The sequence below is a fragment of the Hemicordylus capensis genome, chromosome 6 (genome assembly GCF_027244095.1).
Source record: "Hemicordylus capensis ecotype Gifberg chromosome 6, rHemCap1.1.pri, whole genome shotgun sequence".
Lineage (NCBI taxonomy): Eukaryota > Metazoa > Chordata > Lepidosauria > Squamata > Cordylidae > Hemicordylus > Hemicordylus capensis.
In genome coordinates, this window is record NC_069662.1 from 164,792,378 (window position 1) to 164,807,538 (window position 15,161).

At 42.8% G+C, this 15,161-nt stretch overlaps 1 protein-coding gene across 1 annotated transcript; it reads right to left on the reverse strand.

The window, feature by feature from the left end:
- Positions 1 to 8,725: 8,725 nt before the first annotated feature.
- LOC128330313 (7-alpha-hydroxycholest-4-en-3-one 12-alpha-hydroxylase-like) lies at positions 8,726 to 12,521 on the reverse strand. The gene has a single exon (XM_053262974.1). The coding sequence runs from the start codon at positions 11,043 to 11,045 to the stop codon at positions 9,504 to 9,506; it is 1,542 nt and encodes a 513-aa protein (XP_053118949.1). The 5' UTR covers positions 11,046 to 12,521; the 3' UTR covers positions 8,726 to 9,503.
- Between the last annotated feature and the right edge of the window lie 2,640 nt (positions 12,522 to 15,161).

Consider the following 15,161-nt stretch of genomic DNA (forward strand, 5'->3'; position numbering starts at 1 on the left):
GTATAATGGTAATAAGTAGTAATAATTGGTACTGCAATAACTTTAGATTGATTCAGTAAACAAGCTCCATCATCCAGCAGTACAACTGTGTCCATGTGAGGATCAGAAGCTTCTCCTCTGACCTGCATTCTGGGAAAGAGCTTTTAAAGTGCTCTGCATACTGATGACTCCATCTCATCCCATGGAACTGAAAGCTGGGCATTTGGGGACTGACAAAAGAAAGTAATTATGGTAGGCTTGTGATTCTGAGAACAATGATGATAACTTTTTGATTCTAATCAAATAATTATGTTAGCCTTTTAATTCTATGAATAATACTTCAAGGTGCCATTCTATAAAATGCTAATGCTGAAATATTGCATACCACAATGGTATTCTAGGTTAGACATCTCCCAGACAAACAGATGAATAAGTACGAACTACCAGCATGAGTTTAAATATCATTAAATTTATTTTATTTTATTTACCTGTCTGTACCACTCTTCATCAGTGACCCCAGGCTGGTGGAAAAATATAAAAACAACAACAACAATAGGAGGGTGGGGAGAGCGGGCAGAGCGGGCTCTCCTCCATGAAGTTATCCAAGCCTCTGTGTGAAACAGGATGCTGGACTAGATGGGCCTTGGGCATGATCCAGCAGGGCTGTTCTGATGTCCCAACAGCTCAGTTATGGACTCTTTTTCGGCAGCGGTGTGATCGATACATCAACAGAAGTCCCAGTCCAACCTCAGTCCCCAGCCTGAAGCACACACATTCCATATGATCAGACACAGGGATCCTGGTAAGGGAGATGCTATTCTTATAGATAATCGAATAATTATTGCTCATATGATATTCCTGATCCTCATACCTGGAGAATGTTAAGTTAGTCAATCACTGATGTCAATTAATGTTGACGTTTTTGTTAACATCCCCAATACAAGACTGTTGGCAACCCCAGCTGTAGCTCACCAGAACCACAGGCCACTCTGGTATAGTAGGGAGGAAGAAGAGAAAGGAGCTGAAATGTGTTCAGCTGCAAGTTCCTGTAAAGGCACTCAGGGAGAACATGAACTAGGAGGAGGAGGAGGAGGTCAGCTAGCAGCTTGCATGATAACCTCATCTGCCATATTGAAAAAAAACTAATTTCTTTGAATTATGTTCTTCTTTGAATACTGGATTCATAATGGAGGGAGTTTTCACAATGGAGGGAAGTAAGAAGTGGGGTCCCCCCAGGGATCTGTACTGGGACCGGTGCTTTTTAATTTATTCATAAATCATCTAGAAGTAGGGGTAAGCAGTGAGGTGGCCAAATTTGCAGATGATACCAAACTCTTTCGGGTAGTGAAATCCAAAACTGATTGTGAGGAGCTCCTTTGCAGAAGGAGAGGGCATGCACTCCGCTCTTTCCTGTGGTCTACCCAGAGGCATCGGATGGGCCACTGTGCGAAACAGGATGCTGGACTAGATAGGCCTTGGGCCTGATCCAGCAGGGCTGTTTTTATGATCTTATGACCTGTGGTTTGGTCTAGAAGATTAAGTGTTAGCCTATTTGTTTAAAATCTACAATATGTATATGACCTTTCTCCCTCACACCAAACCCTTTATTTTATTTTGCTATCACCACCAGAAAGTGATGAAAAGTTAGTTTCTAAAACGTATAAGTTTTTGCTTTTGGAGGAGACAAGAGATGAAGTGGTTAAAATGACTATGGTAAAGTGGGCTCAAGATGTGGGTTGCAATATAGAAATGGCAGCCTGGGAAAAATTATGGAAAACTGATTTAAAATTTACAGCATGTGATGCTTTAAAAGAAAATTATTATAAAATGATGTATAGATGGTATTTGACACACACAAAAAATTGGCATTAATGTATAAAAATGTTTCAAACAAATATTGGAAATGTGGACATTCTGAAGGTACTTTTTTCCATATGTGGTGGACCTGTAGGAAGGCTAAGGCCTATTGGGATATGATATATAATGAGTTAAAGAAAATATTTAAAATGACATTTCCTAAGAAGCCAGAATCCTTCCTGCTGGGAATAACACAAGGACTATTTTCTGCAACTGATTTAACATTTTTAATGTACGCTTCTACGGCTGCCAGGATAATATATGCACAGAAATGGAAGAGCAATTAACTCCCTTAAAAAGAAGATTGGCTGATAAAAATTTTGTCATACGCGGAGATGTCAAAACTTACAGTATTGATAAGAGATCAAAATTTAGAATGTTTTAAAGAAGATTGGAAACCATTTTTGTTTTATCTAAAGAACTGTTTTCCTACTATGGACTTTACAGCAGGGTTTGAAATTTAGTAATAACAGCAGGTTGGATAGATTAAAATTGTGTTTGTAAGGTTTAAATCTATATTTTGAATCATTATTATAGCAAAGGTAAATTTGATAGTTAATGATTCACGAAGAGGTCTGAGCGGGAAGTCCTTTTTTGTTTATTTGTTGTGAATGTTAATAAGAATGTTGTCAAAATCAATAAAAATTTAATTTGCAAAAGAAAAGAAAAAAGAAATTTTTTTACAGTGCAGAACAAATTTTATCCAATCACAAACAGCAAAACATCATACAACAAACCCAAATTCATCAATCCATCCACACTCTAATAATGTCTGGGGTAAGAAAACAACCATAATCCTCCCAATTGGTGTAAAGAATGAAATCTGACCAAATTACATTAAAAGAGTTATTTGTGGTCTGGTTTTCATGGGACCGTATAATATGGGTTAACTTTTCTGAAATCGCGATATGTGATGAGTTCTTGTACCAGATATCCATCGCCATGTTTTGATCTTTCCAGTGCTTGGCTATAGCTAACCTGGCAGTGGTTACCATAAACACTACTAATTTTTTTGATGACTGACCCCAGAAAATATATTTACTAACTCCAGCTGCAGGGATAATCCTACTTTCTGATTTGTGATCTTACTCATCTCTGTGAATACCTCTGTCCAAAAGTGTAAGACCCTGGGGAAGGTCCACCAAAGATGAAAATTGATACCCTTCATCCCACAACCACTGCAGCAAAGCAGAAAACAGTCTTTATGAATGTGATGCCTTTATTGACACCTTCCTGATTTCCTGCTGCAACTCCCCGTCACTGTCAGCATTTTGATCTGGAGGGCAATAGCACGTCAATAGCAGGGTTTCTGTGGAGGACTCCAGTCCACCTAGGTTTTCTAGCTTGTTAGATTCTATCCCTTCTTCAACATACAGTGCTACTCCAAGGCGCCCCTCCCTGTCCTTTCTATAGAGTTTATACCCAGAGATAAGAGTGTCCCACTGGTTCTCACTGTTCCACCATGTTTCTGTTATGCCCACTATATCTATTTCTGCATTAGCAACCAAGCACTCCAGCTCACCCATCTTGGCTCAGAGGCTTCTGGCATTGGCATATAAGCACCTATACACTGAAACCTGATGTATGCTATCTTTCTTTTGACTCTTTGACCAGCTGGCACAGGTTCCTGTCTGCTCTTTATGCGGTTCTGCTCTGTCCCCTTCTGTTTTATCTGAATCCTTTTCACCCTCGCACTTTAAAGGATGGCATTTGGGGAATCGAATACTGCCCAGCTCCTGTCGGCTATTCCCCAGCCATCATTTTAAAAGCTGCTCTGCAACCTTTTGATATTAAGCGCCAGCAGTCTGGTTCCATCTTGGTTCAAGTGCATCCCATTCTTTTTGTACAGGCCTTGCTTTCCCAAAAATGTATCCCAGTGCCTAACAAATCTAAACCCCTCTAAATAGCCAATATAATAGCCAGTTATATTGGCTAGAGTATATAGGGCTTGAAGCTGTGTACTGGGTGCGACTGTCAGTTAATTAAATGTTCTTAGCTTTGTCCTCCAAAGGTCGAGTAGTACTCACCTTATTATTGCGCTCGGTGCCTCCTCCGTGATGAAGGGGAACCACTAGTGTGACTCCCCACAGAGTTCCCCACCAATCTCCCGCTAAACTCCTGCAAAACTCATTCAATATCTGTTTGCAAACAGGCATTTGCAAACAGATATTGAATGGGTTTAGCAAGAGTTTAGCAGGAGATTGGTGGGGAACTCTGTAGGAAGGCACACAAAGCTCCTGTTCTCAAAGTTCCTGGGGGCAAAGCTCCTCTGGTCTGAGCCTTGTATTCAAAATCAGCAGGCAAACTGACTCTCCTCAGGAATATGACCCCTCCCACAAGCTGAGGCACTCACCTGGAATGAATCCCTCACGCGGGCTAACTCCTTTGACAAACACACAAACACTTGCAGCCAGCCAGAAATCAAACCCTAGAAAATTACTAGCCCTAACAAACTTAGCATCTCCTTCCCCTTTTGTTTTCCTGGTGATTTATTTATTTCTTATTTATTTCCTTGTTGTGTTTCCTTGCTTGATATCTTCTTCAGGGAAGAAATACAAGCTTGTTTGCTCCCCTTTCTTCAAGAGCAGCAGGCAAAACTGATGGATGATCTACAATTAGGTATTATTAATTATTTATTATTATTATTATTATTATTATTATTATTATTATTATTATTATTACTACTACTACTACTACTACTACATGTATATCCCGCTCTTCCTCCAAGGAGCCCAGAGCGGTGTACTACATACTTGTGTTTTTCCTCAAAACAACCCTGTGAAGTAGGTTATGCTGAGAGAGAAGTGACTGGCCCAGAGTCACCCAGCTAGTATCATGGCTGAATGGGGAATTTGAACTCAGGTCTCCATATTTTATGTTTACAACAAAAAACAACAGAAATGTTAAAACATTAGTTAAAACAAATAAGTAACAAAAATTAAAACATTGGTTAAAATAAATGACAGCAAAAAGTTAAAACATTACAATTTAAAATTTTAAAACAATATTTTAAAACAATGTTAAAACTTTTCGAATCTCTCAGCGGCTTTTGATACCATAGACCATGGTATCCTTCTGGTTCACCTGAGAGAGGTAGGATTAGGTGGCACTGTTCTACATTGGTTCTGTTCCTACCTCTCAGGTAGATTCCAGATGGTGTCTCTTGGAGACTGTTGCTCTGCAAAGCAAGAGTTACTATATGGAATTCCAGAAAACTCCATACTGTCTCCAATGCTCTTTAACATCTACGTGAAACCACTAGGAGAGATCATCAGGAGATTTGGTGCAGGGTATTATCAATATGCTGATGACACCCAGATCTATTTCCCTATATCAACTTCATCAGGAGATGGCTTGACCTCTCTAAAGGCCTGCTTGCAATCGATAATTGGCTGCATGAGGGAGAAAAAACTGTCGTTGAATCAAAACAAAATGGAGGTACTCGCTGTGTGAGGCCAGAACCTAAGTAGTGGTTTAGATCTGCCTGTTCTGGATGGGGTCCACTCCCCCTGAAAGATCAGGCATGCAGCTTGGGTCTGTACCCAAACCTCTCCATGTTATCTAAGGTTGAGCCAGTGGCCAGGAGTGCTTTTTATCAGCTTCAGCTGTTATGCTGGCTACCTCTGTTTCTGGAGGTAAATGAACTTAAAACAGTTGTTGGTAACATCCAGGCTTGACTACTGCAATGTGCTCCATGTTGGGCTGCCTTTGCACATAGTTTGAAAACTGCAACTGGTGTAGAATGCGGCAGCCATGTTGGTCTCCAGAACTACCTGTAGCAACCACATTAGAATGACACTGGCTGCCAATTAGTTTCTGGGCACAATACAAAGTGCTGGTTATCACCTAAAAGCCCTAAATGGCTTGGGCCCAGAGTATTTAAGGGAGCACCTTCTTCTTCATGAACCCCACTGCCTATGAAGATCGGGGTGAGGGGAGATTCAGTTGCAGTTAACATCGGCTTGCTTGGTGGTGTCCCAAAGCTGAGCCTTCTCTAGAGTTGCCCTGATACACTGGGACACACTTCCAAATGAAATTAGAATCTCCCCATCTCTGATTCTTCTTAAACAACTCTTGAAAACACACCTGTTTCACCAGGCTTTTAGTTTATGTTTCCAAGTTTTTTATTTACAGCAATTATGATCTGTTTTATATGATTTGGGGGTTTTAGCTGCTGTTTGTTTAAATTCCACAAGGTCCTGTGACTGTATATAGGGTGATATATAAATGCCCAGAATAAAATAAAATAATACATAAATATAAGGGCCCTCTCTGCCTCCCAGTCCCTTTGAATATATTTTGAAATTCCTTCCTTTTGTGTTCCCCCTCCCCTCCTCCCTCTCACCAGCCAATGGGGGCACAATTGCCCATTACTACACTTGATTTCTATAACAAGCTAACCAAGAAGCAAGCCAATCAGACGCCAGTGCCAGAAAATAGACCTCCAAAATGGAGCTTGAAACATAAAAATGTTTCAAATGTGGTTCTGAAATGGTGTTCTGATCTCGAAACCGGCCCTTTGTTTAGAAGGCATTTTGTTCCAAGCTTGAAACATTCAAAACGGCCTGTTTCAACATCGAAACGTTTTGTACATCCCTACACTGTGTTCATGCAACCATGGTGATTTCCAGACTACTACTGCATTTAGGCAGCAGGGGCAATTTTCAATGATGTCCTCTTGCCTCTGTGCCTCTCAAAAATATGTCCCTGAGGAATGTGTGACCTTCAAAGACAAAATTTTGGGAGGCATAGAAGGCTTCAGAGGGAAGGAGTGATTGTGGAAAATCACCCCTCCTCCCATGCAGGATGGTGCACTTTTAGTCTGTAAATCAGCACCTTTTGCATGAGTACAGTGCTAGCCTGGATGTCACCCACTGATTTTTAAAAGTAAGAATTCTCTCAACAGAGTCAAGAAGTTACTTTGTTCTGATTTCAGAAAGCATTATGTGCTCTCACAAATTATCTCTGGAGACAAAAGGGCCTGTTGTGGCTGAGATTTTGTTGTGGACACCCTGACTCCAACATTAAACCCAGAGTTACCAATCCAGAATCATGTGGAATCCAGGCCTGTGCCTGATTCCATCTTATTAAGGAATCAATTAATGCCTGAACTCAGATGAACTGACATGACACCCAGATCTCATGACTTGTCTCTAGGACAGATGGTAATTGCTTTGTGAAGGTAGGGGTAATGTAGCATTGTTTCTCAGTGTTTGTGAAATGGGTACTCCGGAGACACAATGGCCAGGATCGCTTTCCTGTCTCACACATATCCAAATGCTATCACTGTGGAACTTACACCGATCATGGGTGATTGCTCTGCTATCCAGTGAATTGTCTTGAATTGCCAGGGGATAATCCTATCTTTCTCTGAGGAAATATCTGCTAAGTAGAATCAGAAGCATTGTTTATACCCTATCACCTTCTTTAGAATTCCACCCTAGGTAGATGCACACAAAAGAAAATGATTTAACTGATTTCTCACACCTATAGCCTTGATGTTTCCTTCCTAACACCTTTTTAACACTCTCGGGGGACCGGGTGCCATAAAATCTGGGGACAAAAGAAGATGTCCATTTCCAAGCTCAGAGATGCAGATTTGCTTTGGGAATGTCAATAGAACAATGCTCTGCCCAACAACAGTTAACAGGAGATGGGACTCAGATCCTGATCACCCTGGATTGACCTAATATCCTGAACTAATATCAATAATTAAAAGACAGTATCAAGGGGGTAACAGCAAATTGTCACCTTTTTGGGATCCAGGAAGGATGATGATATTTTGAATAGACTCTATGGAGATCAAATTATGGTACAATTATTAAAAAGGGTCTCTGGACATGGCAAGTCAGCACTCTTTGCCTAACAAGCAATATTTGCTCATGTGCATATCCCGTGCCTGCTGTCTAGCTGCGTGGTTAGCAGAGGCCTGAAACCTGCAGACAAGAGACTGCTCAGTGATTCTTGCCGCAGGGTGAAGAATAAAAGGTTGACTCTGTCTGTGAAATCCAGCACCAGCCTTTTTCCATCTGAAGCCTGCATCGCTCCCAAGCCCCAGCAATGAACAAGTCCTTTGAAGCCTTCTTTGTGAACCTGGTGAGATGCCTATTCAACTCACAGCCCAGCCTGCTCCCCCCCGCGTCCCTCCTCCCTGCTATTCACTGCCTTCCCTTTCCTAAGTCCTCCCTTCCTTCTTCTCTCTCTGTTTCTATCTAAATGTTGTATTAGGATTTGTTAGACAGCTGTAATTCTTGATTGCACACACCTGTGATATCCAGACACATTGCACTACACCTTGAATCAGAAACATGTTTAATTTGGATGACCTGTTTATCCTGATGAGCAACTTTCGATAATAAAGCCCATTGAATTGTTTGGGAGTGTTTTTGGTCATCTTTCTACCTTCGTGCCCAGAGTGTACATGGTAAATGTATAAAGAACTGGTCACTCTGTGACACTGGTGAAACAAGCCTAATTTCATATGCTAGCTCCAGAGCATGTCCAGTGTACAAATCAGGCTTGGCTCACAACAATTTCATTGGTGATCCGAGAAGGTAGTAGGCCGGGGGTGTCTAGAGCAACTCTCTCCAGGTTGGCAATGTGTGTGTATATATAATGCCCCCCACCCTGCCATTTTCTCTTTACAACCTGATGAAGGAAGTTGTAGCTAATTAAAGCTCATGTATGCTTCATAAGCCAGATACTCTACACACATCTCCATATTTTTTGCTTCCATGCCAAACTCACATGCGTGTGTGCACACATGTGCACACACACAAACATCAAAGCTAAACAAATGGCTACTCTTCTGGATCAGGACATATTAAAACCATCACATTTGGCAGAGAACCTTTGAAGATGAATTCGAAGAGCTCAGATGGTGTTTTATTTATTTTTCTATTTATTTATTGTTCAATTTTTATACTGCCTTTCATAATGCATCCCCAAGATGGTTTACAAAACCTTTGAAGATGAAATCAACGAGCGCAGATGGTATTCTTCCTGCCTTCCTTCACGCCACTTTTCATAAGGCATTCTAAGGTGGTTTACAAAAGTTAATACAATAAAATTTCACATAAATCTAATCTAAAACCTTAAATTCTGTTAAACAGTAAAAACAATAAACTCCACCGAGCCTCCCTCACCAAAAATGATTTCTTGTTTACTAGACTGACCCGCGCAGAGCATCTCTGCACTAGTACTCTATTGCCCACCTTGCCCCCGCCACAGCCCTCTCACCCCAGAGATTTCCACCACTCCTCCTCCTCCTCCTAGATCTGGATCAGCTCCCAACCGGAGCTCCAGCATCACTCCCACCCGTAGCAGCAGTACCATTGACGTCAAGCTCACTTTTGACTGAGCTTGACACACACACAGCTCTGCGCTCCAGGCACCTCCAGTGTGTCATCCATGCCTGCGTGACGCATTGCCTTATCTCTCTATCTCTCTCTGAACTTGTATCCTGATTATTTAAACACGGCTCTTGCTATGAATTACATTGAAATACATCTTATGCAAGTACTGTTCTTAGATGTTAATCTAGATATAGATATATTAATTTTGTTATGGCTTATGGCCAAAAAACTAAAATGTTTTCCTTGAATAAATAACTGCAAACAGAGATGTTAGGCAAGTATGAAAGCCAGGAAAGCCACACGTCTTTCCCCTTAGGATTTCACTCGAAACTTGAACTGAATATCACAAGAAGGATGTGTGGTTCCAAACCCATAGCGGCTGACGTCTACCGGTGGTATTTCCTCTTCCACGTTAACCAGTTCCATGTCAAAGTAGAGGAGCAACAAGATCACAAACAACTTCATCTCACTAACGGCAAAGAATCGTCCAGGGCACATGGAGGGCCCAGCACCCCACGGCATACTGTGATACTTCAGCTTTTTCCCATTCTTGGAGAACTCCCTTTTGGTACCATCTGGGTTCAAGAACCTATCATATTTGAAAGTATGAGGGTCAGGGTGGATTTCTGGGTCCATTTGCAGTCCGACGAAAGGGAAAAGAAGTAGCTGGTCTCCTTTCCGGAGAAAATATTCTCTCCCATCATCCATTTTAAGATCCATATCCTGCATCACACTTCGAAACAGAAAAGGACCTGCTCTCAAGCGCAGAGTTTCCTCTACCGCACTGTCCAGAAGAGGGGTTTTTATCTGATCCAAGGTCACATTGATGAGGGGGCCGCCTGGCTCCACTTCCTGTCCAGTCTCTTTTAGTACATTGTACACTTCTTCCCTCACTGCCTTCATTGCTTCTGGATGTTTCAGGAGATATGCAAGAAGCCAGAAGGCAGCTGGACCAGCATTAGCTTGAGATGCCCACAGAAGAAGAAGCTGAAATTTAGTCCGCATCTCCTCTGTCATCCCAGCCTCAGCCATCAGCTGATCTTGCTCAACCAACCAGCCGCTGATGTTTTCCTTTTGATATATCTTTTCTACAGACAGCATGTCACAGAAAAGATTCTTCAACCTCTGTGACTCTTTCTTGCCCAGGGGATCCAGCATGCCGAGGGCCATTTGGGGAAACAAATGGTCAAATTTCTGAAAAGCTTCAAACAACTGTCCAGGTTGTATTATTTTGTCACCCTTAGTGTTTTCTTTGCTCTCCACGTCTTGGCCTGGCTCAGTACCAAACAAAGCCAGATAAGCAGCTTGGAAGATGGTTTTGTAGCTAAAGTGGAAGACTCCATCCTGCTGCCAAGGTCTTTCCCCCTCACCTGAACCCTGGCTGTGAAACATCACAATTTTCAACTTCTCCATCATGACCTGATTGAGGACAGATAGATTCTTACCTCGGAGATACTTCTTGCTAATTGTTTGCACAATCTTATGATGAGATTCAGTAGGTTGGATTCCAAGTGCATTAAATACTATAAGTGATGCAAATGTATCAAAATCCAGCCTGTCTTTTGACTCTTTTATTATAGTCCCATAAGTGTGCGGATCCATCACAAAATGTAAATAATTGCCTCCAACCAGCACTGTGAAAATGTCTCCATGTTTCCTCTGCATCCTTTCCAAAAACTCTGCGGGGTTCTTCTTGAAATTTATCCCATATCCTAGCCATGGGATGAAGCCTTTGTCCAGTGGAGGCTCTTTAGGTCTCCTCTTGCGGAATGCTCCCATCATATAGAGCCCACCAAGTATGGTTGATAAGAGGGTGGCCAAGAAAGCACAAAGGATAGTCTCCCAGAAATTCATCTTGGTGTGCTGGAGCCTTATGTATACTAAGGTATACTGGAGGCTTATGTATACTCAGTTGAAAGAAACATAGGTCCACAGCTCTAATTATAAAGCACTTGATCATGTGGGAGATCAGGGAGGGAGTGCCTCATTCCATTTCTGAGACAATGAGGGCACCTGTGGCTTTCCTCTTCCTTCGGTCATTAATAGCATACCAGTGTTTATCTGCATCCCTACATTATGATGGAAGAGACCTGAACCAGGATGCTGACCCCCTGGGCTACCCTGGGGGAGGCTTGTGGCAGTGGGGTGAACTGCCACCCTCACGGCCCCCACCCCTGTGGGATTCACAGACCATTTTTGTAAGTCTCCTGCTCCCTCTAGCCCTAGGGAAGCTTCGCTACTCCTTTACTGGTAAAGGGGAATCCTCACCGGATTCCCCTTTAGCAGTGGAACCCCGAATTGGTCCATTTTATATTCAGATTGGCACCCCCTTTTGGGGGGCATGCCGTTTAAACTCAGACCTTCCAAACCAGGCCAGTTTGAGTTGAAACATGGTTCAAATTGAGCCGGCTTTGTCATGTCCCCTAGCTCTGACAGCGAGGAAGAAAGGGAAGCTGTCAGCATTCCAGCCGAGTCTGGAATGTCTGAAGGGCAGAGCCCGACTGCAGTGGAATTAGCTGACGGTTCAGAACAGACTCAACAGCCTGAACCAGCAGAAAATGTCAGCGACCAATCAGGGGATGATTTAGGCATTGGAGCTCCACCAACGCCACGGCAACGCAGGTGTTTCAAACGCAGGTCACAATTGGAGGCGGTGCGGAGGAGCAAGCGCCTGTTATCGAAGGCTGACAAGCCGTAAATCCTGACACCTGGGAGCTTTCGACTGGCTCCATAAATTGGAGCCTCTGACTCCCACTCATTGCTGAGTTTCAACAATTGTCATTCACCCACAGCAAGCAGCCGAGCCGTGTACTTCGCTGGCCTTGGGCCAGACCTTGACAGGCTTGCACATCCCTAGTAGATATTTCACCAGTGATGAGGGTGAATCGGCTGGATCCTTGCCCTTTTCTATATAGTCCCCAAAGGGTTCCCACCTCATATTAAAAAGTTTGTCTTGATTTTGATGGTTGTCCAGTTTTAAAGTTGAGGGGATTTTATGCATTATCATAATATCTCTATATAGAATTCTCTAAGGCGTACCCGTGGCTAACCCCATGTGTGGCAGCTCTCATGAAAGTTCATGAGCAGAAGCATCTGATTGGGCAGTGGGGATTTCGTATGCAGATACAAGGAGGAGCCTCTCAGAGCAGAAGCATCATGGTGCTTGGAAAGTAGGGATTCCATATGCAGACGGGGAGGAGGAGCTTGTGATGGTTAAAGTCAGTTGGAATGCAACTGTTACTGGTCGGCAGATGTTCTTGATTGTAGAGGAGAGGAATAGATAGACAGACAGACAGATAGATAGATAGATAGATAGATAGATAGATAGATAGATAGATAGTAGGGTTGTGCGTTTTGTATTTTTTCTGTTTCGATTTGTACCAAATCCGAATAAACCCCATTTTGTATTTTGTCCAAAATTAAGGCTTCCGAATCACCCCAGTTTTGTTTTGTATCCGAATTAATCCAAATCCGAATCCAAATTAAATCAGATTAAAAAATGGGTAACATGGCCAAAAGAGTGGGTGCGGGTTGTATTTCCCAATGAGTGGAAGCTACCACAAAAATTTCAAAGGAATTGGGCAAACGGCTGGTTTTTGGTGAATTTTTGGAAGTTTGTGCATCTTGCAGGTTTTCCTCATAGGGTATAATGGAGGTTCAAAGTATAGCTTCATGCAGGGGGAAAGGGGTGGCCCATAGTGGAATGTGGTTGGTGATAGTGCCCAGTTGGTGCAAGGAAGCTACCACAATTTTTCCAGAGGAATTTGGCAAAGGGCTGATTTTTAAAGAATTAATGAAATTATGTGTCTTTCAGATTTTCCTCATAGGCTATAATGGAGGTTTCAGCAGTCCCGTAACTCCACTTGGGGGGCACTGGGGTGTCCCAGAGCAAGTACCGGTGAAGTGCACATAGGGTGCCAACCATCCACATGGGTTGCTAACCCATTAAGTACAGGGTTTTGTTGTTCTAGAGGTGTTCTGAGTGTAGATTCTCTGGTAGTATGAGAGTGGATTCATGGGTTTTCATTAAAAATTTCATTTGCTACCAGAGAATCTAAACTCAACACCTCAGAAACAAGAAAGCCCAGTACCCCAATAGGTTAGCAATCCAGGGGGGTGGTTGGCACCCTCTGTGCACTACACCACCACTCGCTCAGCATCACAACAGTGCACTCCAAGTGCAGTTATGGGGCTGCTGAAACCACCATCATTCCCTCTGCGGGAAAAGCTTAAAGACACCCAAACTTCCCCAAATCACCAAAAAATCAGCCCTTTGCCCTATTCCTTTGGAATCTGGGTTGTGGCAGGCACTCCTTGGGGCACTTCCACCCAACCCACTGTTCTGCCCCAGCAGACCCCTTTCTGCCCCAAAGACACTCCACACTACAAAGTGTGGTGTAGTGGTTAGAGTGCTGGACTAGGACCAGGGAGACCCGAGTTCAAATCCCCATTCAGCCACGATACTAGGTGGGTGACTCTGGGCCTGTCACTTCTCTCTCAGCCTAACCAAAGGGTTGTTGTGAGGAGAAACTTAAGTATGTAGTACACCGCTCTGAGCTCCTTGGAGGAAGAGCGGGATATAAAATGTAAAAATAATATAAATAAATAAAAATCCTAAGAAAGCAGCCAATTCCATGGGAGTTTGGGTGGTGGCAGGCACCCCTTGGGGCACTTCCACCCAAGCCACTGTTCTGCCCCAAATCTGCCCCAAAGACACTCCAACTTTCACAATTCCTAAGAAAGCAGCCCTTAGGCCAATTCCATGGGAGTCTGGGTGTTGGCAGGCAATTAGAGAACGTAAGTTATGTGGAATTACATAGCAACTGGGCAGGAGCCGAAGTATGGAACTGATTGGGTCTTCAACCTAAATAAGAAGGTTTTTCAAGATCTCTCCAGGAAATTGAGTGGAACACCCAAACTGACATTTCATATTAAATATTATATTTGTAGGGCTGCCCCTTTGAGTCCATTGGCCTTGAACATCTGGTAGCCCCACTTGTAAGTGTAGAAACTGAATACCTGCTTGGAATTAAGCTCATCAGAGCTCAGAAATTAAAATATTACTGCGTGGACTCTGAGCTGGTCCAATTGTAAAAGAAGAGCTACTTCCCAGTGTATTAATAATAACCCAGCAGCAAGTGTATGCTTTTTGCTTTAACCAAGCATAATAGCTTGTGCCTCCCATATACCTTGAAAGAGACTTGAAGAGTGGTGTCCTTGCTGACATTTTGTTAATTTGTTTTGTTTTCTGCAAGGGCTTAGATATTTTAAATGCAAACAAGACAGGGCATGTGGAATCTTAATCATTACACACAAAATAATAAAGAGGGAGAAAACGGGGGTGGGGGGGAGGGAGGGAGGGAAGTAAGTCTTGCAATCTCAGCAGCCCAGACAGAGTTGGCAGTGGATTGGCTGCTCTCAACTCAACTTAATCATTTCATTCTCAGCACACAATTGCATCACAATACAGTGCATTTATCTTAACTAAATCGCCCAAGGGAATGTCATTGTCTTCATCTGTCCCTTTTTGCATATCTTATCTTCTGCTATGCTAATCCTTCTGACAAACCGTCAGTCAGTTGGTGCTGGAGAGACAAAAAGGACAATTTGCAATGCAATTGCAATGCTGAAATGGAGCTCTGAAGCGTTTTCCGAAGTAAACAAAATTTGGATCAGAGAGGAGGTCATTTCGGTTTGTAAACGAAAAGTATCGGAGTCTAATTCTGGTTTCAATTTGTAGACAAATCACCCGAAATTGCCATTTTCTGGCACAAATCGATTTGTGCCCAAATCGAAATGCACAAGCCTATTGATTTGTTTTGTTTTGCTCCACCCCTGCGCCACCCACTTTGGTTCTGCCCACCTGCCTGGCACCCACCCAGTCCCAGGAGTCACCAGCCACCACTGCTTTTCAGGCTTAATTTTTGTAATTGCTTCCTGGATTTCAGCCAAGTATATGGGTGCGGCAAG